This window comes from Telmatherina bonti (assembly GCF_933228915.1).
Source record: "Telmatherina bonti genome assembly, chromosome: 6".
Classification (NCBI taxonomy): domain Eukaryota; kingdom Metazoa; phylum Chordata; class Actinopteri; order Atheriniformes; family Telmatherinidae; genus Telmatherina; species Telmatherina bonti.
In genome coordinates, this window is record NC_136624.1 from 23750932 (window position 1) to 23778762 (window position 27831).

Below are 27831 nucleotides of genomic sequence, written 5' to 3' on the forward strand. Positions count from 1 at the left end.
GGTTTTTATTCTTATGCATTTGTTTGTAATACTTGCAACATTAAGTAGAATTCCCTGGGATTAATGAAGCTTTGGTCCCTCACTTTACTTTGGTCTGTTTTTTGTTGGGGTTTTTTTTTTGTTTTTTTAAGTCCAGCACTTTGGGCTTCTTGTGTGTGTGTCCTGCTGCAGCCTTGCTTCAAACTCTGCACAGTTCCTTTGTCTCTGGTGTCAAACTGTCCATCTGGGTGCACCCTTAAACCAGCAACGCTGACTCTGAATTCAGTTTCTACACCCACCATCTCCTTCCAGGATCCTCTCAGGAGTTCAGGAGCTTCTCATCATCTGAGTGGAGTAGTGGAACTTGATTGCTGGCACCCTCTAGAGGTAGTCCAGCTCCAGTGCATGGCTCAAAGCTTCCAGGTCAGCCCGACAGGACACCCTCCAGAAAGGCATGTTCTTCTAGGAAGCCAAACACATTATGAATTTAAAGAAAGGGTTAATATGTACCATGAAAACTTGCTGTAAGGGAAGCACAGCTAGCAGTCTTTACAGTGCATGTGGGAAACATGCAACGGTTTAGAGGGGGAAGCAATGTGACAAAGGACATTAGGACAAGAAGTTGTCTTTTCCTGTAAAAACAATAACAACAATAACAATAAAATACTGACAAAACTAGGGGAATTCTTACATCTCAGTCACCTCAAGACACATCTAACAGACAGAAGCTGCAGGAATGGAGACTGCCATAACCTTAACTGATTTGTTGTGGTCTATTTTTCAGCGGCCAGTCTTAAAACCAGACTGATTTATACCTTTTTGGCTACGGTTTCCTCTTCAGCTCCATCTCCTATCACCACATAGACCGCTCTCCGACCAAACCTCTGAGACACACGCTCAAAACAACTCTCTTTACCTGAAAAAACATAAAAATAAGATTACAATTTTTTATTCTTATTTTTTTGTTTTTGTTACTTTAGTGGTATAAGAAATTCTGTAAAAATACATGGCTTAAGTAAATAAATTAATGTAACTCAGTCCTGAGCATCATCTCTTAAAGGCATTTTCCTCACCCGTCTTAGTAGCGCTGTATATGTTTTCAATGGGGAAGGCTGAGCCGAGTCCATACAATAACACTTTGGAGAGGGCTGGGATCAGCTGGGTGGTGGTCACCAGCACATTTACACAGTTTGGCCTAAAATTGGACAGAATGATGAGGACAGATGGGACACATTCAGTGTTTATAGGAACTATCGTTCTCTTTCAGAATGTAAAAAAAAAGGGAAACCTTACAAAAGAGCAAATTTCATCACAGCTGACATCTTATGTAAATTTCCTTATTAATAACAATTAAGCTGCACTAGCCTGAACCGACCTGGAGTTGATGAGAGCCAGCGCTTTGAGTGCTTGAGTCAGCCATAGGTCAGTCAGGACTTCCATTTCTCTCCTCAGCTGTAACCACTCCTCTCGCTTGGGGCTGCCCAGCAAGCCTGAAAAATATTTACAATAGGGCTTAAGATTTGCTGAAAACTTCAGAATGTTCTATATCACTCCCTAAATATTTTCCAAAAGAGTCCGAAAGCTAAAAATGAGATCCAATTAAACAAATTAGACAAATATATGATCCATGTTGACATTATATTACAGTCCAGCTTTGCATGCAGTCTCTGCAGTGATCTTGTTATGCAGCAATAAACACATGAAGTTTTCAGTAACTGCAGAAAAGGATTTCTTCACACAGAGCAGGTCTAACTGGGTTGGTTTTTGGGCTTCCTTACACAAATTACACAGGTTCTTCCAGAGTGATTTCATGTGCATATAAGTTTGGATTCTGACTAAAACATTTCTAAACAAAGACATTATTCTCAAAATTATTTAGACATTTGTGATATGGACATACTTTTTATGCAACACCCATTTGCAATAGACTTCCCCAGAAACTGCTGCTCAGCTTAAAGTCTGGCTTCTTTTCAAACGCTTCTTGAATTTTACTTTTTTAACTGGTGCATTTAACTAGTCTATAATTTTTCTATTGTTTCTGTCTTGTTTTAAACTATGTAATTTTATGCTTAGCTTTTATGCCTTTTGTAAATCTCTGTTTAAATTGGTTTCTAATTTGTCCCTCTAGTATATGCTTTTCTTGCATGAAGACGTTGCTTATAATTTTATGCACCCTGTTATGCTTTAATTTTTGTTGAAACTTGTCTTATTTCTTTAAATGTAAATGTCTGCACTCAATTGATTTGTTTTAAGCCCTTTGAATTACTTCAGTCTAAAAGGTCCTTTGTGAATAAATCTTGATTTGGTTGATTCTTCCTGTGCCAGTTTTTTGTAACACTTGTATACTTTGACTTACATAATGACTACATAATTCTCCCCATGAGGAAGTTTGTAATTAAAACCAAAAAGTTGGACTTTAGCTTTGACCACACAGCGTTTTTCAAACAGGGTTTTGGTCCAGCAAACGGCAATACTGAGTTTGCAAAGGATTGGATTTTTTCTCAACAGAACTGCAGTGCACATCTTAGTTGTTTATTAGATTATAGAACATTGATGTTTATGTTAACTGTTCACTTAATTTGTGGTACTAATATATTATTATATTAAAAAAAAACAAACAAGGAAACATCAACTGACATTAAAATATCTCCTTTAAAAAGGAGAAAGAAGGACCTACCGCCAACATTATTCTTGTATATGTTGTAGATCTCCTTGACTCTTCGGTATCGGAAAGCCAGTTTCCTCATCCAGTCCACTCCTCCATGGACCCCTGACCCCAGGCACAAAGAGCCTGCTCCTGCTGGGCTCTGGAACCCATCTGACCCAAAGTTGTAAGTGCTGCAAGATCGCAAAGCAGGAAACAGCCAGGATGTGGCTCATAAAGACACAATGGAATTTTTCCAGACCATTGTACTGTCACACTTTCATCAGTGTCTCTGGGTGATGCTCTAAAATTCTGTGTAAGTATATCCAAGTACCCAATGAAAAAGAAAGCAGTGACCGAGCCATTCATCAAATGTAAGAATATGAGCCAGTGCGACCGCGTACATTTCAGGGACAAGAGGAAACCCTTTTAAACCGAATGAAGCGCTGAATGAGCCTTTGTCTTTAGTATATACAAATGGTGAGGTAAGGATAAATATAAAAACATCTTTGAATGGAAAAGGCCCAGTTCAATAAAAATAAATATGTCAAAAAGTACTTTGGTAGGGTCTGGCTCTTTCTCAAATCACCCCTAAAAGTATTCTACAGTTCTTAAAAAAGTTTATGTAACAAAAAGTCTGGACTGAGGGAGAAAAAAGAGATATTTTGATGAGAAATGAAAGCAGCGGATAATCCTGCGACATACTATACGGCTGTGCAAGCAGAGAAAAAATAAAAGTTGTGCACAGGCTTGCATGCCTGAACACACACGGATGCACATAAATGCTCACACTCCTTGGTTCTCCTTCTAGCTGTTTTCTTCCCATACACTAAAACCCAGAGGGCAAGTCTGGTTCATGAGCCGCAGAAAAAATTGACATAGTCACTCATCAGAGCTCTAAGTGCAGAAACACAGCAGACACTTTACCTCAGGTCCTGTCCATTGTCGTCTGATGCTACATCATCAATATGAACCTGGTCACATTCCTGGGAAATGAAAAAGACACAGAATATATTGAGAGATCCATTTCAGAGTCAAGCTCTGCACAGGCAGGTCTCTTCTCTGTAAGGCAGCCTCAGGGAGTGTAGCATTTTCTTAGAGATACAAAAAATAAAATGAAATTGAATGACAGACAAGGAAGAAGGAAGTAAAGTGACAAAACACTTGATCGTGAGGCACCGAAAGAAGACAAACAAGATGGTGACTGTACTGTAAGAAAAGTTAGTTAAAGAAAATCCCTTTTGTCTTTTATACTATATCCAACATTTTAAAAATAAAACTTCAATGCAACTTTAAGAATAGACTACTGTTTACAACATCTAGCATGGATTCCATGCTGATCTTCTTTGTTGAATGTTCTTCAGCAAAAATGCCCTCGGCAATATGCAGGCAAATTTACAAACAACAACAATGACTAAAAAAGAGACAATAATCACCTGTTCAAAGCAGATTAAAGAACAACAAATGACATTAGGTTGAACTTTGAAAATAAAATCCTGCAACCAAATCAGTCCGTCACATATACAGAATATGCATACAGGGATGCAAATGATACAGCTTCAAGTGCACAACAACAGAATCCTGGAATAACTTCTAATTTTCACACAGTGACCCAGGACAGTCAGGCTCTCCTATCACATTACAGTCACCCAGACAGAGACGCTACCTCATCTTCCATACATTGCAACATAATTCAGTCCCCACAGACGAGACCCCTCCTTCCACTCAGGTGTCATTAACCGCCACGCAGCTGCAAATACAGGCCATTTAAGGCAAATGGCCACTTTATTACAGGGCATATACACTGATATTAAAACACAATAAATAAATAAATGACAAGAAGAAATCACTGATTTTTAAAAAATAATTAATTCTTACAATTAAGATATGATAAATAGTGCCAGTGTAATGCACTCATGATTGTTTAATTGAGAAACTGAGAAATTGGTTGGTCGGATAGCCTTAGTGGCCATTTACAAGTAGGCACCGTACTTTTCTGTTGGGATCTCAGTCATAACACTTGTAGCCTGTGGTGAGGTTGCTGACAAGGTAATTGTGCCTCAAGATCTAATAGAGAATGTCAGCCCACTGTGGGTTGCTGCTCAGGAGATTTACTAAGACCTGAAAACAAAAGGAGGGATAAAAACTGGGTTTGCAAATGGCTTTGTTGGCTCCTTTCCCTCCTCTTGACTGTTCCTCCTCCCATTTGACTAATTTTCCTCTCAGATACTCAGACACACACCTACAATTACAGCACAATGTGTACTTGTTCTCTTTCTCTGTGTCACTCTTTAATCTTTTTCCTTTGTCAGAACAGGACAGGAATGTGGCATGAAAAACCTAGCAGGTACTAAAGGAGCAGCTTTTCTTCTTTTTGGGGAGTCATCACTTTTAGAAGTTGCATCAAAGCTCATATATAAATAGGCAGACTTGCATTTAAGTCTGACTGTGACACATTTACTTCAGCAAAACTCGTACTTTTAATAATCATGTTGTTTCTTTACTACAGGAGGGGAAACTGTGTGGAAAATACTGTAGAGAGAATAAATGCAGGATTTCCACAATGACTGCCACTGTGCTTTAGGCCAAGTAAGAAAACAGCACAAGCATCTCGCTAGAATGTGGCAGGGAAGGTTTGGTTTTGCCAACTCAGAGCTGGATATATTCTCAGTGCTCCAGTTTTCCAGTTCACTGGAAAATGTTTCACTGCAAGTCAAAAGTATTGAGATCCACTGAACATCTAGGCAAATATGTGCTGACTAGATTACTGATTCTGATTAAGCATCATATTTGTGTTTAAGGTAAGGGGATTGGTAAAAACACACACACGCACACACACACACACACACACACACACACACACACACACACACAAAAAAAAAAGATATATATATATATATATATTTATATATATATATATTATATATATATATATATATATATATATATATATATATATATATATATATATATATATATATATATATATGAATAACAAAATACATTTATAATTATATTTGTAGTCAGAACTCACCTCTAAGTCATTGAAAAAGAGTCTGGAATCAGCGAGATTGAAGATCATTTCCTCCATCCATAAACCCAGAGACACTGCCTTTGATGAATCCTGAAAAACCAAAAAGGACACTTGTTATTTTGTAAATAATGATTTTACATAACGTTTTTCAGTTGTCTTTGGCATTCTCTTGTAAAACGGCATGAGAAGTATTTTCTCAACCCTTAAAATGTATCTTACCATAGATGTTCATATATTTTTATCTGAAGCAGTTTAAAAAATTCAAAGAAAATGACTGATTTGTTGGCTACAAATGCAATTTGATTTTCTCAATAGAAACAAGGGCTGCACCCTTTTAAATAAGTTACAAATACAAAAAACAATTGTCTAAAATCTTTGGAATTTGGGGTGAAACCTTTTGCTGAAAGTGTTTGGTGTTAGAGAATATAAAGTTAAATCAGATTATCACCATTATACCATTATATCAATGCAGATGTCTGTCTCTGTAGCAACTTTTCTACTTACTGACAGGACTGACATAAACCGGTTTCAGGGAAAGGCAAGTGTGAGTATGTATCTGTCAATCAGCCATCCTGATCTTAATTATCGTTTTTTACTGTCATAGTTTAGTTTGGCAAGTCTGTCTGTTCTCTGTTGCCACCTTTCATTTTATTTTCAGTTTTTCAATCCACAGAATTTAGTCATGTGTTTCAGTTGCTTTAGTATCACTACAGTGTTGCAGTAGACTTAGAGAACTAACTTAGAAAAAATATTTTGTTACAGATTCATTCTATTATTTGATTGATCCCATGGTTTTCATCACCAGAATTGCTCCAAAATTTACTATTAAATGCCACATATGATTTTTACTATTCGTTTTAAAGTGTTTGGTACCAAAAATGGACAGAAAAATCAGCCTGTGATGCTGCTATTTAAACTTGGATCGGTATCCATACACTGACCATTTCAGACACCACAGAATTTCAGCTCTTTTAACAGTGTCTCCTAGAAAAACAGTCCAGAAGATCTGCAGCTGCACAGAGGGGGAATCCCCCAAAATCTGATAGGAATAACAGTATTGGAAAAAACCACATAGTCACAACAAATTGTTGAATGAAATGTACTGGATAACTCAGCGACCAGCAATGACACATGTACACAACTAATCAGAAATCAAACAAGAATTTAATTTTTAAACTTCTTCTTCCACACAAACTAACCCCTATTCCCTTATTTACTATTTTGCTTATTTAAAGAAAATAATAAAAAAAAAGGTGTGACATTAACTTTACTTGTTAAGTTCAATGAGCAATTTATAAACCCCCACTTACAGAAAAATCTAAATCACAATGTGCAGATAGCCAGACTGAGAAACAGCACAAGTATGCTGCTGTTCAAGACTACAAAAGACTACAAAAGCAGGTGTGTGAACTTATGTGTGGTGCATTGTTTTAAAGCAGCCCTGGCAGTGGGACAGGTAAGACAGAGAGGTGTCAGCCAAAGGTGAGCATATGATTAGTGCATATAAAATGACATGCCAGTGCTTTCTACTGGCTCAGGATTAAATGGGCTTGAAGACACAAGTAGGGCAAATAATGGCAATTATGAAAGCGCTCCCCTCCAAAAACACAGAGTGAAGATAAGACAGGATTAGGTACAAAGGCTAAATAAGGTTCAGAAGGAGGAACAAGGATGACAAGCGGGAGGACTGAGAAAAGAAGGAATGAATGGAGAGGATATAAAAGGAGGAGTTAAAGGCTTAACAGAGGTTTGCTCTGTTTGTCCAATAATTAAAATAATGAACAGTAATCACATTGTTTTTAAACTGGGGCTGCTACCACACATACAGAAAAAACATCTTTTATATAATCCCAAAAAGAAGTTACAAAAAAACTCTCACTTTTACTCCTCTTATTTTCAGATATGAAAGGCAAAGAAATTTGTAGACATATGGAAAAGAATTCATAGACAACTGGACAGATTGGGATGTTGGCTGATCAATGAGATACTGGATGAGATTATATGAGAGGACAGGTCAGCTTCTCATGCATTTACCTTTGGCTCACTAAGATGTTAAAAAAAAAAAAAAAAAAAATCGTGTTTCAATACAACAATTAGTCTTCCACGAGACTGGTTCCAGTCATGTCTTTACATCCAGACATTTGCTAATGACAAAAATTGAATGTGTTTATCCAGTAGGTGGAGCCTGCAGACAATTAAATTAAATGTATTATGGCTACAAGATAATGGATCATTTGCAAATAAGGGAGGAGAAACACAAAACAAAACAAATGTAGCTAACTGTGAGCTGTCTTAATGCACTCTCATGTTAGTCTGTTTTTCCACTGTCACTCGTTTATTTCCACTGAGGCGTGTCTAAGTTTTGATGTAAGACCCTGTCCAACTGATCTCCCCTGGATCCAGCAGTGGGGTGTTCGGGTGGTGGGAGGAATTTTTTGGCACATGAGTCACATTTCAACACGTCCACAAGGTCTAACTCTCATTTTGGCTCTTCTTCGCCATTTCTCTTCAGTCTCTGTTGCAGAAAAGAAAGAAAAAGAAACAACGGCATGCAAAGCCTGCCAGGGGCTGAACTGATCAGCAACGCTGCTCTCAAACTCCCATCAGCCTTGTGTCAACCCGCTGGGGGACCGTGAGAATTCAAAACACAGAGCCTTTGCCAAAAACAAGAAAAACACCACTGTCCGCCCTTTGTCAGCTGCCTGTCTGTTATGTAAAGGTCCTGCTGGCTGTCAATCACGCTGCAGGGTGTCAGGGTAGCCAAATAACCTTGGTGCATTATGAAAAGAAACAAGAGGGCAGAAAGGCAAAACAAAGCCTGCGTGTGAAAATGCTCAGGGATGAGCCCCAAAGGTCACAGACTTTTACTGTTACTTAAACAATCAGTTAATCACAAAGACAAAAAGAGGCTTTCCTGAAGCAGGGGTATGTGATTGCTGGGAGGATTTTGTGCCAAATGGACTGTGCCAATCAGCTGTTGCGAGCTAAAGATTTGCTACAGAACATACTTCTTACAGTAGATGGAAGGGAGCGAGGACATGACCTTACCTTGCCAAATCGCGAGGAGTAAGTTCCCGTGAGGAGCGAATGGAAAATGATGATGGTTTCATCCAGGTCCCAGATAAACACTCGCTGCAGTGAAATAACAGATATGTAATGTTAACCACATGACAGCCTATGTGTATGTGTGTGAGAGCGAAAGATAAATACTGTAGAGAAATACTGATAATTTCCAACACTGTGTGAGGGTGTGTTTACCTCTATATCAGAATCCAGAGGAGGAGCGGGGTCACTGACTCTTTTTCTTCCTCTCAGCTTACCATCTGACCCCCTTCGAGCTGGGACCCCATCTTCTTTACCTGGTGTGGGGGGGCTGGGTGGTGGGTGGTACTCTCCTGAAACAACCCAAGCAATAATCATAAATCTCTCGAAAACGTATTTTTCATTTTAGGGCTGGATTCTGGTGATTTTATGGGTCTGAATCAATTTGCTTGCAGCCGAACAGACAACTGAGCTGCTGAGTGTTGGGAGATTCAGATCTATCAGGCATTAAAATGAAAAAGCAGCTATAATTCACTTCCTTTGTTTCTGTCAAAATAGGCAAATAAAAAAAAAAGCTACACCAACTTTTGCCTGAAACTCTTGTGGCAAATGTACAGGGAGTTTATGGCATTACTGTCACCTTTTCTACTTGATATTCCTAATAAAAAAAAAACCATTAAACCCCTAAAACTGTCATGACAACTGCAGCTGGATTTTTGCAAACGTTTATGATGCTTTCACCTTTTTTCACAGTTTCTCTTTTCAAACCTTGTAAATTGTAGTCCGAGGTTTTTGGCAGATAGATCAGAGTAAATACAAATAAAAGTTAGGATGATAGGAAGAAAGTGTCCATTACCTGTGAGTGACTCTGGGCTGTGATTAGACATCATGACTGGGTGCTCTGGGTGCTGATAGGCTAAGGGAGTTGTGATGGCAGCAGGGCTGATGTTACTGCCGGATAGGTAAGGGCTGTTGTAGTGATGTGAGTTATAATATGGTGAGTACTGACTCTGGTTGTAGTTCGAATAGGCAGAAAACTCCTGAAAACACAAACGAGAATCTTAGTGGTGTCAACATGCACTAATTATAAAAAAAACAAAAAAAAACAAGAAGTAGATGAATCATGTTGTTTTACAAGGTTGCTGCAATTTGACATCCAATAATATACTCTCTCTGACTCGACATTACTCACTTGTTGTGTAGGATTGAATGGGGCTGAACTTGAGATTGCATGGGTCCCTTGAAAAATCCCAGACGAAATACCACCACCTATAAAATAATGTGAAAAGAAAATAGGTCAAAACTCCCAGTGATAACCATACAGGATTAAAGAAGTAATTATAAATCATAAACTGGCATCCTATTGCGCTGATGAATAGACTACATAGTATTTGATCTGTGTTGTGCGGAGAAAGTAGTGAGAACTTTAACTCTTTTCTCTGTGACAGCTCAGAGCTGCAGGAGCTTATAACTGGATTTATGACTGACATGACAATACAGGTGGGAAAGTCTGTGGTTCCTGCTCCTCTTGCTGCCCTGAGAATCTTCTAATCTAATCAAGCCAAGGCAAGAATGTCTTCCTTGGAGCAATCGCTCCCCACCTGCCTCCTTCTGTCAGGTTTGTCTATTAACCTTTCAATATTCTTCCTTCTGTTTAACAGTTAGTTGGATGTTTCAAATCTGAATAAACAAGAAATGCGCAGAAATGATGGCAGCAAGCCAAAGAGGAAGAAATGAGTATTTGATGACAAATGGGCAAAACAGTGCACAGTTTGTAGCTTCTCAGAAACGAAATATAACTTCCTATTAAACATTAGAGCTCACAAGCAGAAAACATTACTTATACCATCCATTAATCAGTAAAAAAAAAAACTCTGTTATGGTTAACTTTCTCCCAGTGGTTAGCAACATGGAACACTTACACAGTGACAATGCTTGCATGCTAATACTTAGTGCAGTGCTCAGTAGCGTGTATACATCAAAGCCTTTGCTAATGATCCTGACACAAGCAGCACAGCTGAGGCTGAGTGAGGATTTCCTTAAATATTTTTAACATGGTAAAAAGTCCAAACATGAGAAGCATCCTGTAAAAAAAAAAAAAAAAAAAAAAAAAAAAAGTATAATCTAGCTTTCTTCTATCCAGACTGAGACATTTCACTAAACACTCAATATCAACGATGGCCTCATGTTGATGCTTGAGACGAAGGTCTCACAGGTTCTGAATCACCTGAAGCTGTAACTCCATGTGTATAATTTGATCCATTTCAGAAAGGCTTACATATTACACAAAATAAATGATTGAATGTGGAGAATTATATTGCAATGCCCTGTGATTCTGAGTGTCTTTTACCAGCTTAAGGACTTTATAAAGTCTCATTAAAATACTGGAATTCTAGCATGGCTGAAATGTAAAAAAAATTTGCTCTAGTTTGGGCACTCCCTTTCATCTCAAATGAAAACAATTTTGCTTAAAAAATGGACAGGTTCTTCCACACGATGTGCTGTGTATCACAGATGTCTGCATAACCAGCATCTTTATTCAACCTGAAATGAGGTCAAATAATATACTTGAATAAAGATTTAAAGATTCCCTTCCTCATAGATGCCTCAGGTCACAGTTCACAACTGCTTTTTTCTTTTTCATCGATGGATTTCTCTCTCAGCAACACTGCATGACACAAAAGTGGTGATGACTCAATGGAAGAAATTTCCCCAGACAACACAACAGCCCCCAGAGTGACTACAAGAAAAATAGAGGAAGTTTCTCAAATAAACACAGAAAGTCCTTCATTTGTTTACAGTTGCACACACAGTGTACAGTACATTTTTCAAAAGCTTTTGTGGTGTGTGTATGTGTTTGTGATAGCATGTTTGTGTACTGTGTGAAGTGTAATGGATGACATGGAAACATTTCAGTCCTTCAAACATTCCAACATTTGGCAATTTATTGTCTTTTTGTGTTCACAGATAATGATGTAAAGATCTATAAACGTTTTTTTTTTTTGTTTTGTTTTTTTTTTACTTTGGGAAGATTGTCCCTCGACTCAAACTTTAATGTTTCTGCTAAAATTTATTGGTTCAGCAGTGGTGCTAAAGTCACTGATGGCTGCACAGTTTGTCACATGGATTCATCAAAACCCCGTTAACATGAATATTTACATTCCAGGGTAATGTCTCACATCTGAGTATTCCTTTAAAAAAAAGTAAATAGAAAACATGAATTGCCTTCAAAGGGATGAAAAATTGTGGTTCAGGAGCCAGTGTATGAGGATTGAGGGTGGCATTCCCAGAACATAACCAGAAAACCATTAAAAAGGAGAAATTTAATGAGAAAAATTCATCTGCTGATGAAAGAAGAAAGTTTTCTTAAAGCTCAGAAAAAAACACAACGAGGTGGAAAACTGTCAGAAGGGTGAGACAGAATAAATACCGTTAGCTAAGTCTGAACATCTATTTCGTTCTTATCTAAAGCAAGGCTAGGAGGCATCAAGTTTACAACTCTGCTGCGTAAACACACACTTTACAAAGCAAGTATCGGTTGTTTGTGAAAAGTTTTTCTCTTCATATGGTGAAATTACTGTCAACTGTATGTTTTATTTGGCAAAGACGAGATGATTTTCATTAAGTCTATTTGGTCCAGTGAGTGTAAAAGCATTCAAATAAGTATTTAACTGAAATAAGTCCATGTCTATACAACAGATCAACCAAAAATCTAAGTAAAACAATAAATAAATTAACATAACATTAAAAAAAACAAATAAAAGGCAACAAAGCTGGAAAGGTTAGCAGAAAGTGCTCTGTAGATGTTTAGCTCTGGCTATAAAAAAGCACAAATTTATCAAGCATTTTAATCATTATCTTTGATATCTGATTAATTTCAAGATGCCAATAAATGCTCTGGACCATGACTTTGTGTTTTCTGCTGTTTACTGACATATAACTATATTTTGTATTATTCTGCTACAGCAAAAGAAAATAAAGCAAATTTTCTTTCTTTTTTTCTTGCTATACCGATTCAACCCATCATAGTAATGAGCAGATGAGAGGCAGGGTACACTCTGGACATGTTGCTAGTCCATCGCAGGCACCAACTTTTAGTAATTTGCATTTTGTTTTTTACTATCACACACATCTTGAATAACTGTGAGTTCAAAACGCAGTTGTGCCACTTGTGTTTTTGGCAACAAATGCTGTAACCTTATTCCTTCTAGATCTTGACAAGCATCCAAGGAAAGAAGCAGGCAGGCTTGTCATGTCAAGTTGACATGTTCTGAATCGAGGCTTCATGCTTAGAAGTAAATTTTTTTCTGTAGCTTCAGAGTTTGAAAATAAAAATAGTCAGGTTAAGAAAGGGAGAAGAATATGATTTAAAATCAGCAGCTTTTGAAAAGCCGTGTTGATTGTCTGCTTTGGCAGACCAGTAAAATAAAGACTCAGTTAAATGCTTTTAAGATATGAAGGTTGATAAATTAGCTTAAAAGACTAATGTCAGTTGGTATTTAGCTACATAATGTGTCTATAGCAAATTGGCCAACAGTATTTAGTCAGATCAGGGAGAAAAATACAACTTACTATATCTCTGATATTTTAAAAGCTTTTTTTTTTTTTTTTTTTTTTTACAATAATGAAAGTCATTTTAACACTTCATTTGTTTCAAAATCTAAAGTTTGGTCTCACTTGTGTTTCATCCACACAGTATAAAAAAGTCATGCGGTGTCTGCAACATCAAACCTGCTCACCCCTCCATAAAATGCCCCTTAACCTCTCACCTGTCACACACAAGGTCAATTTCATGCTGGTTTCAAAGCCATAAAGTTGCACTAAGCGAGTCATGCTTTGGGTGCTGGGCGACTAAGGAATGTGTGTACAGCGCAGACACTGAACCACAGACACACGCTGACATGCAGAGAGCTGCAAACTCTCTAAGGCATAATGTACCCACATTGAAACATCTGTGTACTAAGACACCCCCCCCCCCCCCTTTTTTTTTTTCAGTCTTCTTTTCTTTATTCTTTCTACCTGTTCTATTTTTCTGCTTCTGTCTTTATATTTTATTACTTTTTCTTTCTTGAGAGTAACAGAAACATGGGCTTTCATGCTGTGTTGTTGGTCTGAGTGGAGAAAGGGGGCCTGACCCCAAGAAAAGAGGAGGGGCAGAGAGACTTTTGACGCCAGGAGTCCAGACCGCAGCTAATGGAGAACAGGTGTGACAGAGAGGAGAGGCGAGGAGAGGAGAGCTATAGCATGCATGGATGCTCCATCCAGTGAGGTCACGTCAAACATGGTTTTCAAAACCTTTGTATCCCAGTGAATCACTGCGTGCTTGATAATGCTTCATAAAATTCAGCACATACAGTGTGTCAGACTGACCATGTGTGTGAGAGTAGCTGTAGAGGCTTTGGCTGGGGGGTGTGCTGCTGAAGTTTGAGTAGCCCAGTAGTCCTGTCTGTCCTGGAGAGTGACTCAAACCATCTTCTGTTTTAATGTCTAGAATAAAAAATAAAAAAACAGCACAATGTTGATGTTGCATTCAGGATAAACCAGCAGAGTGAAACCAGTAGAACCTGGTTTACTGATGCCAACTATCAGCAACCATTGAATAATGTCATAAAAAACTTTTATTACAGATTAAAAGCTCTAAATTACAAAGCCTGGAGAACATAGTAGTCTGAGATTGCAAATAAAAAATGCTTTGACAAACACAATATAACATCCTTATAATATAATGGCTATTTCCTGCTATATTATGTGTGTTTTTTTTTTCAACATTTTAAATACAAAAGCATCATCAAATCAACCAATCAGATGTGAGTAAAAGCTAGCTATAGCATGCACGTCATATTGCAAACTTCTTGATAATTCAAGATAATTACCAAAATAATGTACAATTGTCCAAACATAAGGCTTTGTACTCACTGTAAGACGGCATGCTGTAGCCTTGTGTGTGGTGAGTGTATGGTGTGTATGGTCCTGCAGGCTGGAGGGCGGGACTGTACTGAGTCTGTCCATATGCAGCCATGACACTGATCTTGGAGAAGCAGCACAGACAACGAGGGAGCTTTTGTTACTGGTTCTTCTCCTTATGTATCTGTTACAATGTAACATCTGTTACTGGCATGAAGTGATTGTGAGGAAGGACGATTTGCTGGCATGAACATCTGATGAAAATTACACAACATGCTTCCTCTACTATAGCAAAGATGAACAGATATAATAACTCAATCGGCAGCTAATGAGAAGTAAAAACTCACCAGCAGAAGGTGCGATGAATTTACAATATGTAATTGGAAACCCTGTGAACGAGGCAAATCTGGGAACTGAAAACAAGCAGTAAAACCCATTAGGAAATTAATTCAAAAAAATGTCAAACTATTTTACAGAAATTAATGAATAACAAAAAAAAATTGATGTGGGCCTATTTTAATGATAGGGGAAAAAAAAATCATCCTCATTTATATAAAACAAGGATGTACAGTCTGATGAGTAGTTTATTCATAATGCGTGGGTTTACTTTTAGGGCAGAGAACCTGTTGGATGACTTTACAGTCTGTTTTCATTTTACAGGCTTTTTGCAGTTTTGTTTTCTAACCTGCCACAGTGGAGACAGCTGGGTCTTCTTTTTCTTGTCGCTCTGATGTCAATCAAGCTCTTCTGAAGCAGTCAAGTCTCCTGTCAAAGCAATCGAAAATAAACAGATCAGCACACAGAACTCCACTGACTCATCCTTACCTGGTTGACTACTATAGCTGCTTCACAAGAACAAGTTTCTTTAAAAGGTCAAAAGGTAAACGTGAAAAGAATAAAAATAAAAATAGGTGAGATAAAGTTCAATTTGGTGCCAAGTCTTGTAATAAAAGAGTCAGACAGATGATAAATTACAGCCTTGCGGCAGGTACAGACTTTTTCCACAGAAACCATTGTTGACACTCTGACATTTTGGCACCTGGGTCATACTGTGTGTATAGTCACAGAAGGGATACACAAGAGAAAAACAGCCAGAACAAGGATGTGGTTCAAAGTTAGAGTTTGATCAGTGCAAGGGCCACTTGTATTTACAGTTCAAGTTTTTTTTCCCCATGTGTTTATTTTTTTATTTATTTATAATATGATGAAATAATAAATAAAAAAAAAAAACTCTGGTACGAGATGCGCTTTTGTTTTATCACAAGAACTGGAGTCCATTAAAGTTAGAGCTTCAGTTATTTGTGGAAGCGTATGACAGAAAGAGGGCAGATTGCCGACAGCCTTAGGAAAAGGGTCGTTCATGCTGGAATAAGTTCCAAAACCATCTGTAAAGTATTTGAACTCAGTAAATATACAGTCCGACAGATTGTATACAAATAAAGGAAATCCCAGAAATGTACAGCCTACAAATATCAATTCAAGAGCAAGGAATTTGATCTTTTGTGAGGACTCAATGGAGCTCTCGCACACTAAAAAATGCTCACATGGCCAGCAACAGGGGGAGGCTGAACACTTTCCTTTGGGTTTTTCCTTTTCAACACTCACAGCAATTATCCCCGGCCTTGTGTTTCTTGATCTGTGTCTTTTACGCTGTTATATTATATGAAGCAGATAATCAACCATCCTTACTTTGATTCTGTTAGTGATTTTTTCCCCCATTAAAAGGAAGATTCAGTTCGAGCTGTTCATTTGCTTAGTTGGATCATTTTTTTACAACTTGGTATCAAAAAGAACATTGTACACACAAAAAAGCTTATCTAATCTGCAAAACACAATGATGATATTATCAAGGCGTAATGTGTGTTTTTGTTTTTGTTTTTTTAAAGTATTTGTTTAATTAACTAAAACTAAATAATCAATAGGACATACATTTTAGACAGTTGAATGCAAGGGAGAGTAAGAATAAAATCATTATTTGATCTGTTCTCTCATACAGGTCAATCTTTTTAAAGTAATAAAATTTAACCAGTAAAATGCTGTAGGCCGACATGCCACTGATTTCCAACAAATACGTTCTATTTTAGTCTTTGATTATTATTTACAAAAATGCCAAAAAACAAAACAAAACAAATGAACCTTATTCATTATGATTCCGTTTTTTAATCACAATCATTTTGCTTAGATTGTTCTAAAGTGACTCAGTAGAGTGAGATATATTGCTCTGACACTTTATTCCTGAATATTGTTATTTTTATTCATCTCATATAGCTGTGTAAACATTTGTATGAGCTTTATACACATTAATTTCCAAACACTATTACCAACTGGATCACTAAATTGTAATAATTTAACTTAATAAGAATGAACTGGATGAGTCTCTGTGCTTTGACGAATGGCTTTGCTCTTTTCTGCAGAATGAAAACTGGATTATTGCATGTTTTACATGTTCTTCCCCATATTTCAATGCAATGAGTCAGATATTTAACAATCAAGAATTGTATCATAGATATGAGTCCTTTACTGTACATATCATGCTGATTGTTTTTGCTATTTTTGTTTTTATACCACTAATATGTGACTTCTATGAAATTTTTATTATTAGCAACACCACAAACCTTAATATTATACTCCAGGGGTGTCCAAAGTTAGTCCTTAAGAGCTAAAGTCCTGCAGATTTTTTTCTATATCCCGGCTTTAACACACCGGACTGAAATGAAAGGATTCCATCTGCCTGAAAAGTTCTGCACAATGGCTCATTATTAAGAATCAGGTATGTTGGATTAGGGATTTATCACAAACCTGCAGGATTGTGGTCCTTGAGGACAGGAGCTGGACACCTCTAGCATAGTTTGTCAGTAGTACTGGTTTCTATATCAAATGAAATAATAATATTTGTATTTATATCAATAAATATAATAAAATTTAGTTTTTTAAAGGTTTATGTTTAATGCAGATTTAGGTATATTTTATTCATTTAAAACCTGCATTACATTTTTTAAAAACTCTTTTTCAAACCACCTCTTTCACACACTGTCATCTGGGCCTGGAAAAGTTGCAATCATTTATGGAACAATTATTTCTGAATTATACCTGTACATTGTAAAGTAAAACAATCATTGTCTGTGAAGGGAATCTCATAAAACACAAACCAAAAAAAATGATCTCCAAAAAAAAAGACACCCACTGTAACACATGAAGTTGAACTAAATATTAACAGAAATGTTGCAGCAATTACTGGAAATTGTTAGTTTCAGTTATTTCTGAACAAGAAGTTCATTACATAAATATTTCACATGTGCTGCTCATATGCCTGTAGCATTTGTGTATGTTCATTAAGCAACAAAGGAACAATATTCATTTGTTTTTCTTTAATGAGCTGTTGAAACTCCTGAAAACACTAAAGCATGTGGTCGTTGTTCAGATTCAGGCTTTCTTCATGATTAAAATACACTTCAGAAACTCTGAAGTGCCACCATGTTTGTCGATTATTGACTTTTTTGTTAGTCCCATATCTTTTCCTTCCAGACTCTTTCTGCTCATTTCTGCTTTTTCCTCTCCTTTCCGCCTCTGGGTCATTCCATTCGGGCAAAGCTGCAGCTAACTGCTTGACCTCTAACCTCCCGAACAACGCAATGACAGAGACAGATGACAATCATGAATAATAAGGGCACCAAGATTTCAAAGCGGCACAGACATCAAGATGAGACATTGAACCAAGAGAATGGAAGAATGACAGACTGAGAGTTCACTCTACTGGTGTCATAAAACTGGAAGTTGTACTCGAAGCCCTGAGTTTAGGAATTTCTTTTGCCCCCAAGTGAGGTTTTCCACTTTACAAATAGTCCTTATATTTGGTGTAAAACATCACAGAGTGACAACAAATCTTAATTTTACTTTCATCACAGACAAATTGAGGAGCAAAAGAATGACACGCATCTTACAGAGGTAGGAAAAGTAAAGACAATGCTTTTGTGCTTTGCATTTAGTACTTTTTAGTATTCCAGTATTTCATTTTTCCAGATGAAAAATGAAAGCAGTGGCTGTTCAGCGTCCTTTTGACTTGAACCACAGCACAAACATGCAATTCCACAAAGACACAAAAACTGTGTGTGACAGTCAAGGCACTTCCTCGTTCAGGGTGAGGCCTGGGAGGAGGGCGGCCAAGGCCATGGGAACTACAGGACACCGGAGGGAAGATGAGCACAGCTCAACAGAGATGTGGAGCGCCAAGGTCTGAAACCAAATCTAAAACAAACTCAGCAGGGCCACAGGGGGGCCAGGAGGCCACAGGGCCAGTCCCACTAGCTTCACCTGGGTCTCTTCACTGCTTCTTTCACGGATATCAAATTCTTGCCTTTGTGCTGCGCATTGTGCTTTAAGTTGAAACAACCTTTGATACAGTTAAAAGTGAGACACAGAGTTTATTCAGATTTACCTGTTAAATTTCACTTATGAATCAATAATGGAATCACAAGTTAGCTGACAACATCTGAAGACCACTAAGATTACCTGCAAAAGCAGCAACGGCAGCATTATCCAACGATCTTTGGTTAAAATCATTTGTACTGTTGTGTTGATCTGGACAGATTTAGCAGTGCTAATTCAAAAGATACTGATACAAACTCCAGAGCTGAAGGGGACATTTAATGGTGAAGAAAACATACATAAGATAGCACAGGAGCTCTTTAGGTAAAATGCCATGAAACGGTAAGGGGAAAACACTCAGCTCAAACCAGAGCAAATTCACCATCTTCCACATCTTTATCTCTTCTCATTTACAAGTTCAAATCATGCTGCGTTCACTGTATAAATGGTGATCTTTCCTTTATCTCTGCTTTCAACAACAAATTCTCATCAGCAGTTCTATAGTTCACTTAACTTAGACAAGAAATTAGATTTTAAGAATATATCAGCACTTCAATGTTTTATTTACAGTCCAGGAAATCTAACTTCTATTTCTTCATTATTTTCCTAGTCAGAGATTGTAAGTTTAGTTTGGTTGCTGAATGTCCCGCCTTTAGGCATTAATACCAGAAACTTTGGTTAAGTATTGTATAAGCAACATTTCTTAACATTAGCCACTAAAACACAGTAGAGAAAAAAAACCAACAACAAAGTTTGTTTTTATGGAACAAAAATGTGATGGAGGAATGATGCAGGAATGTTATAAGAACTGCCTGCCAGCAGGAACGTAACCTGTGAGTGTTTCAGACCAAACAAAGTAATCTCATTGATAAATAAATAAGTTTGACTTCTTACAATCATACTCTTTGGGAGAGGGGAGTAATTTGTAAATATCTCATCAAAGTGCCATGAAATCAGCAGAAGTTTGATTTGATTACCACAGTAAGAGGACCAAACATCACTACTTCTTTTAAAACATCAGAATAATAAAAAAAAAAAAAAAAATCAGTAAGAGAAAAGACAATATTATGTTCTGACTTTTCTTAGTGATGAGAATTGACCCAAATGTTTCCCTAAACTTAAACACCTAGAAGTAATGAACTGAAAATGTCATGAATATTAATCCCAGAGGGAAAATGCAATTTTGTGGTTTTTTTTTCCTTTTCTTTTCTTTTAATTTTTTAAAAATAAAACAATACTTAGAGAAAAAGAAAACAACAGAAAAACAACAATTTTCCAAAATGTAAAGAAACTAATTGAAACTTATTTCCAATATTCAAACCAGATTCTCCTGGTTAAAAGGCATTTATCTGCTCATCTCTGACATTATGTCATTAATTAAACTAAAAACAGGTTTTACACACTTTTACTCAGGCGGGGGATTTGATCTTAACACCAGTAAGGTATAGGAGTGGCTGCATCAGAAGAACTTGTTTCAGGTAAACGTAAACTTTGAGTTTATATCTTATATATATATGACTTATAGTGTATAACTGTCCATCATGTGGGGTTTTGGCTCATCAGCATCCACAGCAGAGTGCTCCTCTATGAAATAAAGAAAAAAAAATCCACTGTCAACTATGCCATTTGTGCAAAAAAGAACAGACACAAGACATGATACAAAAACTATGTGGAAACTACAATTCTGTAGTAAAGTAAGAATAATGAGGGTTTCCACTTAGCCATAAAAAGGACTATGTTGTGTAAATAACAGTAAATTAGGTGAACTCTACTCACAATATCAATAAGTGAGTGGACAGCAGAAAAACAGTCAGAAGTAAGAGCAGTGTTTTCTAGCTGAGTAAACATCACATCAAGCCCAGTCCATGCAGTTTTTCCAGACAACATCTCAAAGTTTTCATTACAGCTGTTCTTGTCTGAAAGAGGCTTGCGATGGTAAAGTATGACTGTTACTCCCAGAGTAGCACTTTGTAAATACATGATATCAAAGCTGATATAGCTTAGACTTTGTTTTATCACCATTATTCACTAATCAAGTGGTACGCTTATGAAAAAAACCATCAACAAGTTCTCACAGTCAGTATCTGGCTCTTCAACGTTTAACATGGGTATCGAGGGATCTGTAAAAACTAAGAGAAAGTGATCTGTCAGTTTTGTCAAATTTGAGTACTTCATCAGATTTCTCTTGCAATTGCTTCATCACATCCTGCTGGTTAATGCCGACTGGCCTTTTCCATGTTTTTTGCATCACTCAAAAAATCCCATGTAATTATCTTATGCTGGTGTGATAGGCAGGTGTTTTTTGTCAATATTTGAGTTGTGTCATTATGTGCCTTAATGGAACAAGGAAGATTCTTGCAGCACACTGCAGAGACCCTCCAATGACCTTTACTGAAACCTTGGGACTCATTGGTGTGCAATCACACCATATGGGACCCCACCTGGAGCCCTTAATTTGCACAGTCTGCAAAACTGCCTGGGGGTTGAATCGCGACTGCGCACAAACCTCTTTTCTCAGTTGCTGATAAAAGACGTAGAACAAGGGGCAACTATCTGTATCCATGCACACTGACATGATATTTTGTCAGAGGAAGCAGTGCCATCTGCCAGCAACTGATCTCTTTATACACCTCTCACACAAAGCTGATACCATAGTAAGAGCAGCTGGAATAAAGAGTCAAAACATTCATGTAAAAATAAATTTAAGGAGAAATATGTTTTTAGGCATCATAAGTTCCTGGAAATTTTATTAACTGCAAATATACAACATGACAAAACTAATTTATGAACACAAGAAAAATCCTGCAGCTTTATTACAAAACTGTCATGATGTGATGTGTCGTGTTCTCTTTAGTTCCTGATTTCTTGCTTTATGTTGTAGGTTTCCCTGTTTAGTTCATTTGTGTCTTGTTTCTTGTGTAGCCTTTGTTCCTGTTAATTAGATGTAGCTGGTCTCATTAGTTTAATCCATCTCAACTGTTTCTTGTTTTGTGTTTCAGTATTTATACGCCTTTGTTTCTGTTCCCCATTGCTGGTTCACTTTCTTAGTCATATGTTAGGTTCTTGTGCTTTCATGCCTCCTGTGTTGTCTTGCTTCAGTTCTTGGAATAAACCATCTAGATTCTGCATTCCTGCCTCCCGTCCTGCATTTGGGTCCACACCTCCACCAGTCATCGTGATAAAAACCCCACCTCAGAGAAATATAACTTTTCCCTTTAAGATGTAAGGGAGGTGTCACTACAACATATTCCTGTTTTTCTCATCTGTTCACACGTGATTAACCATCACTGACCATTGTCGCCATTCCCACGTATAAGAACTAAATATTGTGATAGACAGAGATATCTACAAGATAAGTAAAAACAAATAAACAACGAAAGCAACGACTTACGTCTGACACTGGTTAAAATAGCAAAACTGAACCGTAACCAACCATCAAGTTGTTGACCCCAAACACACACACTCCAACATCTGCTGAGGCAGAAAAAAAAACAAAGATATAGATCTTCTCCATCCTTACGTTATCTGCTGACTAAAAGTGTTCTCTTGTTTTGCCGGCATGCGTATATCCTCAGCTTATTCTAACTGGTCTATCATGTTTGCATAATCAACTAAATGACAAGTTACGTTGAGAGACCAGTTGAAGATCTGTGCAAATAAATGACAGACTCAAAAATACACATTCATACAAACATGCCTCACTTATCCTAATCCTATAAGTAAATGAACACTGAAGTCATTTATCAACAGATAGAGTTCCTTTGATAGAAGCAGAAGGTTTTTTTTTTTTTTTTCCTTTTACAACAGACTCCAATTAATCTCTGGCAGCAGTGAACCTGTTGTCGACTCTGTCTCCACTCTGTAACTTTACCTCCAGACTTGATGGCCTTTCCTTTTCACTTGAGTAACTCCTGCAACAAGACTGCTTTAATGCCAGAAGCCCCCTGTGTCTCTTAGTAATCAAAACCTCCTTATTTGACAATGCCAGCGTCTTCATGTCCCTGCTTCTCCAGCACTCACTTTTTGCTCCTTTTCTAAATTACTTCTCAGGAAACACTGCATTCTTTCCCTTCTTCCCAATTCTTTCTTTCATTCCTCCACACTTGGGTTCACTGCCTGAGTTTGAGAGCTAACACTAATAAGATCCATAACCATTTCTTCCTGTAATATTGCCAAATCCAATCGGGACCACCTACCCAAGGCCCAGACTCCTGTCTCACCCAGAATCAGTGCCCCGGGACGAGGGTCACAGAGAGGGACAGCTGGCAGACCTCCCAGCAGCCTGGAGGAGCGGGTGTGGGGTTAGAAGACTAGGCTGACCCCAGTCAGATGGTGGTCTGGCTCCCAGGTAAAAAACATCTGGTCAGATGATGGGAGGGTGGTCGCACAGGCACTCACACATTCACAAGTGACACACGCCTGAGTGCATGAGTGCTCCTGCCTTCTCTAATGAACTCTCTCACACACGTGTGTACACACACTCTCAGACTTGCTACTTTATTAGTCATTAAGATGAAAAGGTTTGTCCTCCACCCGTCTAATCTGCACATGATGGCAAGTGGCCGCCGTGGATGCTAACAGCTGGCCAGACAGCACTCACTGGTAAGTGACGCTCAAACTGAGGTCCAATTACCTTTTTACTGGTATATTTGGTGTGTAAGTGTATGTGTGTGTGTGTGTGTGTGTGTGTGTGTGTGTGTGTGTATGGGGGATGTAGAGAGTGAGATAAGTTATTAAGATATTTTTTGTGATGTAAGAATGGAAGACAAATGGGACAATATTAAATCTGCCGATGTAAAGAGCAAAAAACTGCAAAAAATAGACAAGCTTCACCAAGAAAAAGCAATCCTGAAGAAAATTTCTGACACCTAAGAAAATATTCCAAGAACCACAGAGGATTATTAAATTCTCCTTTTCTCTGGAGAGTAGCCACTGAAAGCCCAAAAAATGAAATAGAGTCAGCGAAGGCTTTGCTGCGATGTGTGTGGCTTTACTATTCTCAAGATGAGATAAGGAAAGCAGAGATAGCCAGAGAGACAGCTGCTGTCTGCTGACAGCACATGGGTTTATTACACACACACATCTCTATGGGGCCTCCCCAAGAGCTCCCGTGGGACTTTGGGGAATTAAAAAATAAGTTGGGGTGGGAGAGGGGAACATATTTAGAGGATAGTTTGATTTTTTTCTGTGCATCAAACTATTTGAGAACCAACTGACATTTCTTATCAGCAAAGGTGCAGTTTTATGTGCAGACCTGAAACACGTTCTTGCGACACAGCAGGAACATTTCAACACTAGTGGGGTGAATTTAACTAAGCAAGCCATGCATGCATGTGGATGGTAAACTAGGGCTTTAGAGAACAGCATGTTGATCTTCAGTATATTGAAATCTTTCTCTTATTTAAAAAAAATGAAAGTCTTTATTCAGCAGCATCCTATACGAAACCTTTAACAAAGGTTAAGCAGTTTTGACATGATTGAATTTGCTGTTTGTGCAGACAGCTGCACATGACAGCCTACAGTCATGACGGATTCGTCTGAAGTCGTATGAAGTTTAGTAACAGTTGTTCCATGAGCTGAAACCTTAAACTCTCAACTTATCCAACTAAATTAAACTTGTGATTTTATTAGCTGAACGTTTGACTTAACATTTACAGAGTAGGCCTACCTTTCTTTAGTTCTTGGCAGGCTTTGTCTCTCTCTCTTTTTTTTTTTCACTCATTTCATGACAAGAAACTTGAGAAGGAGCAGTCAAATATTAAAAACAAAGGCAAATAAAAAAAAAAAAAAAGTTAAAGAAGGAAATCCAGGTTCAACCACACACTAGGTAGATGTTTTCACCTAAAGGCAGTTTGTTTAGGCCTGTTTCAGAGATTGTTCACACTTTTACAGTCAGTTTTTGGACTGTTATGTAATAGTCAACCAAATAAAAGGAACCGAGTTGTAAAACCTGATAAATCTGTTGGGTACAATACTCATACCCTCAATCACTTGTAAAAAATTGTGTCATGTCAGTATATAGGTTGGAAACAAGTGAATAATTATTCAAAACTCAAGACTTTTTTTTTGTCATATGTGCAGCATAAAACCAACAATTTAACATTCTGCAGTGGAATTGTTTTGTCTACACATGTCAGAAAATGTGTTATTACTACGTGATGTTCAGGAAACAACACAAGAAAACGTGTAAATGAACACTTGAGCTGAAATAGAGATATGTATTCAAGTAATACTAAAACTTTTCTGCATCAAATCAACTGTGTACAATCCCTCAAGGGCAGAAAATGAAAGCTATTTAGTCGCAACCTGACATCCCAGTTTTAACTGTAGATTCAGGTTAAATGTGACCACATGACTCTGTAGGACAGAGACAGGATGAGGTGGAGGAGGGAGACATACAGAAGCTGCGAAACTTCAAGAACCGAGCAGCTGAGAAATATAATAAAACTGGTGCAGATAAAGTCAGGAAGAGCAGAACTTCCTATGAAAATATTTATCATTCCAGAAACGTTTGGCTACAGAGGGGTTTGGAATTAATTTGTGTTTTCTTAAGAGGGGGTGCCTTGTGCTACAGGATGGGGAATTCTCCACAAGCTGGGACTTTTTGGGCTGCTGCTTATTCACAATTTATTAGAGCACGTAATAAGAACCATGAAGGTGGAGGGGAGAGAGGGAGAAAGACAGAGAGGCTCTGGGGTCAGCTACAGAATGGGAGTCGAGAAATGGGACCTAATGTTATTAGGAGACGAACCACAGTGTTAAATCAAATACGCTCCACCACACACCTTTGGTATGCAGTCAGAGCACAACTCTGGACTGTCTACACATAATCCTTGGACTTTATTTGCAAGGGTTAAAATACAGGATATGTAGCTAGATTTAGAGCTCATTAAGGGTCTGAATATGATACGAAATAGTTTCTTTGGCTGGTCATTACATCTGTTGGTTTATTTAAAATAATGAAATGGAAGTGAAAATGGTTTGTGTCCAGTTTATTAACTAAGATAAAACAAAGTAGGAATAGCATTTTTGAGAATTTGTTTGAACATATCATAATTCTTGAGACCTAAATATACCACAATTTTTTTTTTTTTTTTTGCAATGAAACATTTTTTTTGAATGAGTATTTTTTAAAAAGTTTGTTTTAACATAAACATCCAAAACAGCACAAAGTCCTACACAAGACAGTATAATGTCATTTCATTTCATTTAACTGAATTTTTTTCACCATTCCACCAAAGCGAGAGTGTGCCCCATTAATTGTTGCTCCTCTTGCTCTTCCAGCGGAGAGAAATGTCTGAATGGGCCTTAAATGGCTGGCAAAACACAGAGACTGACTCTCTAGTCTGAAGCAATGAAGGGGTCCTTGAAAAATATGAATACCAGCCTTTGAAAAATGCTTAGCAAGGTGCCCCTAATTTCCTTTAATGAGGGTCCCTGCATGGGCGTTGAAGGGGGTGTCAGTGATTTGGGCGTAATCTTCTGTAGCTAGGTCTGAGTAAAAAGTGTCCACTGATTCAACCGGCACCAAGAAAAACAAAAGGGCTCAATTAAAAGATAAGGAACTTCACACACGCTTACCTGTGATCTTTAAATTTTTCACTAAGACAAATAAAATCTCTGTGTAGATGACCACTTGTAAGCTTTTCTGTGTTAATAGAATATGAGAATTAATAATAACTCATATTTTACTACAAGAAAATGTGACTAAAACAATACCATATTTTTAATAATAATAATAATAATAATAATAATAATAACATAGTTTGTGCTATTTTCAAGAATATTCAAATCAACTGCATCATCTGCGTCAAGCATTTAAGAATTGATCTAATATTAAATAAGGTCTACATATTTTTTTTCTTTTCCCAAAGCACATATAACTATTTCAGTTTACTTTAAACTTCACTAATTTATTTTAAAATACTGTGATCATCAAAAAGTTCATATATGGACTCCATAAACTAAATTTTCAGTCTGATAAGATAAATGCAGTCTGGAAGTAAATCAAATAGGTTCATTGATCAAATGATCTCGATCAATTCCGTGTTATGTCCTACAAGAAACAGCCTGGAGGCACATATGGTTGCTCAACACGAGCCGGTCTTTTGAGGCAGTTGTGCTTTTAAATTATCAGTGAACTCACGGGTTTGTGACCGCGTTGCATTATTGCATTCATTTGATTTGTAAACAAAAAAAACTTACCATTATAATAAACCGAATGCTGGAAAAATCCGGTTATCACAACAGTTGGCTCCCCATACCCGCAGAAGGGTTTTCCAAGAGTTCCCGCAAATCAACGCAGAAGTGAGCGCTCGCGCTGCCTCAGTGACGACGGACGCACGCAGCTCCAGAGTCTCCGGGTGACGGCTCTCTGCACAACAGTTTCGCCCGCATCGATCTCACACTTCTGTCTCTCTGCAGCTTCAGGAGGAGTGTTTTGCTTTCCCGGCGATGGGGAAGTGATGTTAAGTAAATGAGGGAAGATTTCTGGTTCCTCCTCCTCCTCCTCCTTCTGAAAGCACAGCGCGCAGACTGAACTCGTGTGTTTGTGTGTGCGTGCGCGTGCCCCCTTTATTAGCAGGCAGCAGTGTTCCCCTTCTCAGCTTTTCCTCCCTCGGTATCTCTACGTCACATTTTTGTTTGGTTGAAGACTCTTGTGTGAAAGTGTTCACCGTGACTGCGTGATGCAGACTCTGTGTGAGCTGCAGATGTGAAGATTTCCCTGATTGTGGCTGTTGACAGGTTTATCAGGAGAGTTTATCTTAGCTGTGTTTAAGTGGAAAATAATTGTTTTTTTTTTATTACCCTTTGTTTCTGTCAGTCTTGCCCAAGGTAAACTCCTGGCCATGCTACCAGTAGG

At 37.7% G+C, this 27831-nt stretch overlaps 1 protein-coding gene across 1 annotated transcript; it reads right to left on the reverse strand.

The window, feature by feature from the left end:
- Positions 1-21: 21 nt before the first annotated feature.
- On the reverse strand, positions 22-27261 carry eya2 (EYA transcriptional coactivator and phosphatase 2). The gene is made up of 16 exons (XM_079242637.1): positions 27174-27261; positions 15289-15368; positions 14951-15016; positions 14616-14727; positions 14070-14186; positions 9892-9968; positions 9556-9739; positions 8916-9052; positions 8706-8789; positions 5658-5747; positions 3551-3609; positions 2657-2817; positions 1355-1469; positions 1053-1174; positions 795-895; positions 22-441 (listed from the first exon to the last, which is right to left on the reverse strand). The coding sequence occupies exons 4-16, from the start codon at positions 14716-14718 to the stop codon at positions 361-363; spliced, it is 1431 nt and encodes a 476-aa protein (XP_079098763.1). The 5' UTR covers positions 14719-14727; positions 14951-15016; positions 15289-15368; positions 27174-27261; the 3' UTR covers positions 22-360.
- Between the last annotated feature and the right edge of the window lie 570 nt (positions 27262-27831).

Excerpts from the sequence above, each read along its gene's own strand:
- eya2 (XM_079242637.1), bottom strand. The coding sequence starts at position 14,718 with ATGGCTGCATATGGACAGACTCAGTACAGTCCCGCCCTCCAGCCTGCA. Across the intron at positions 9,053-9,555 it reads CAGCCCAGAGTCACTCACAG|GAGAGTACCACCCACCACCC; the intron begins GTAATGGACACT and ends GGGTTGTTTCAG. Across the intron at positions 3,610-5,657 it reads TCTTTTTCAATGACTTAGAG|GAATGTGACCAGGTTCATAT; the intron begins GTGAGTTCTGAC and ends TTCATTTCCCAG.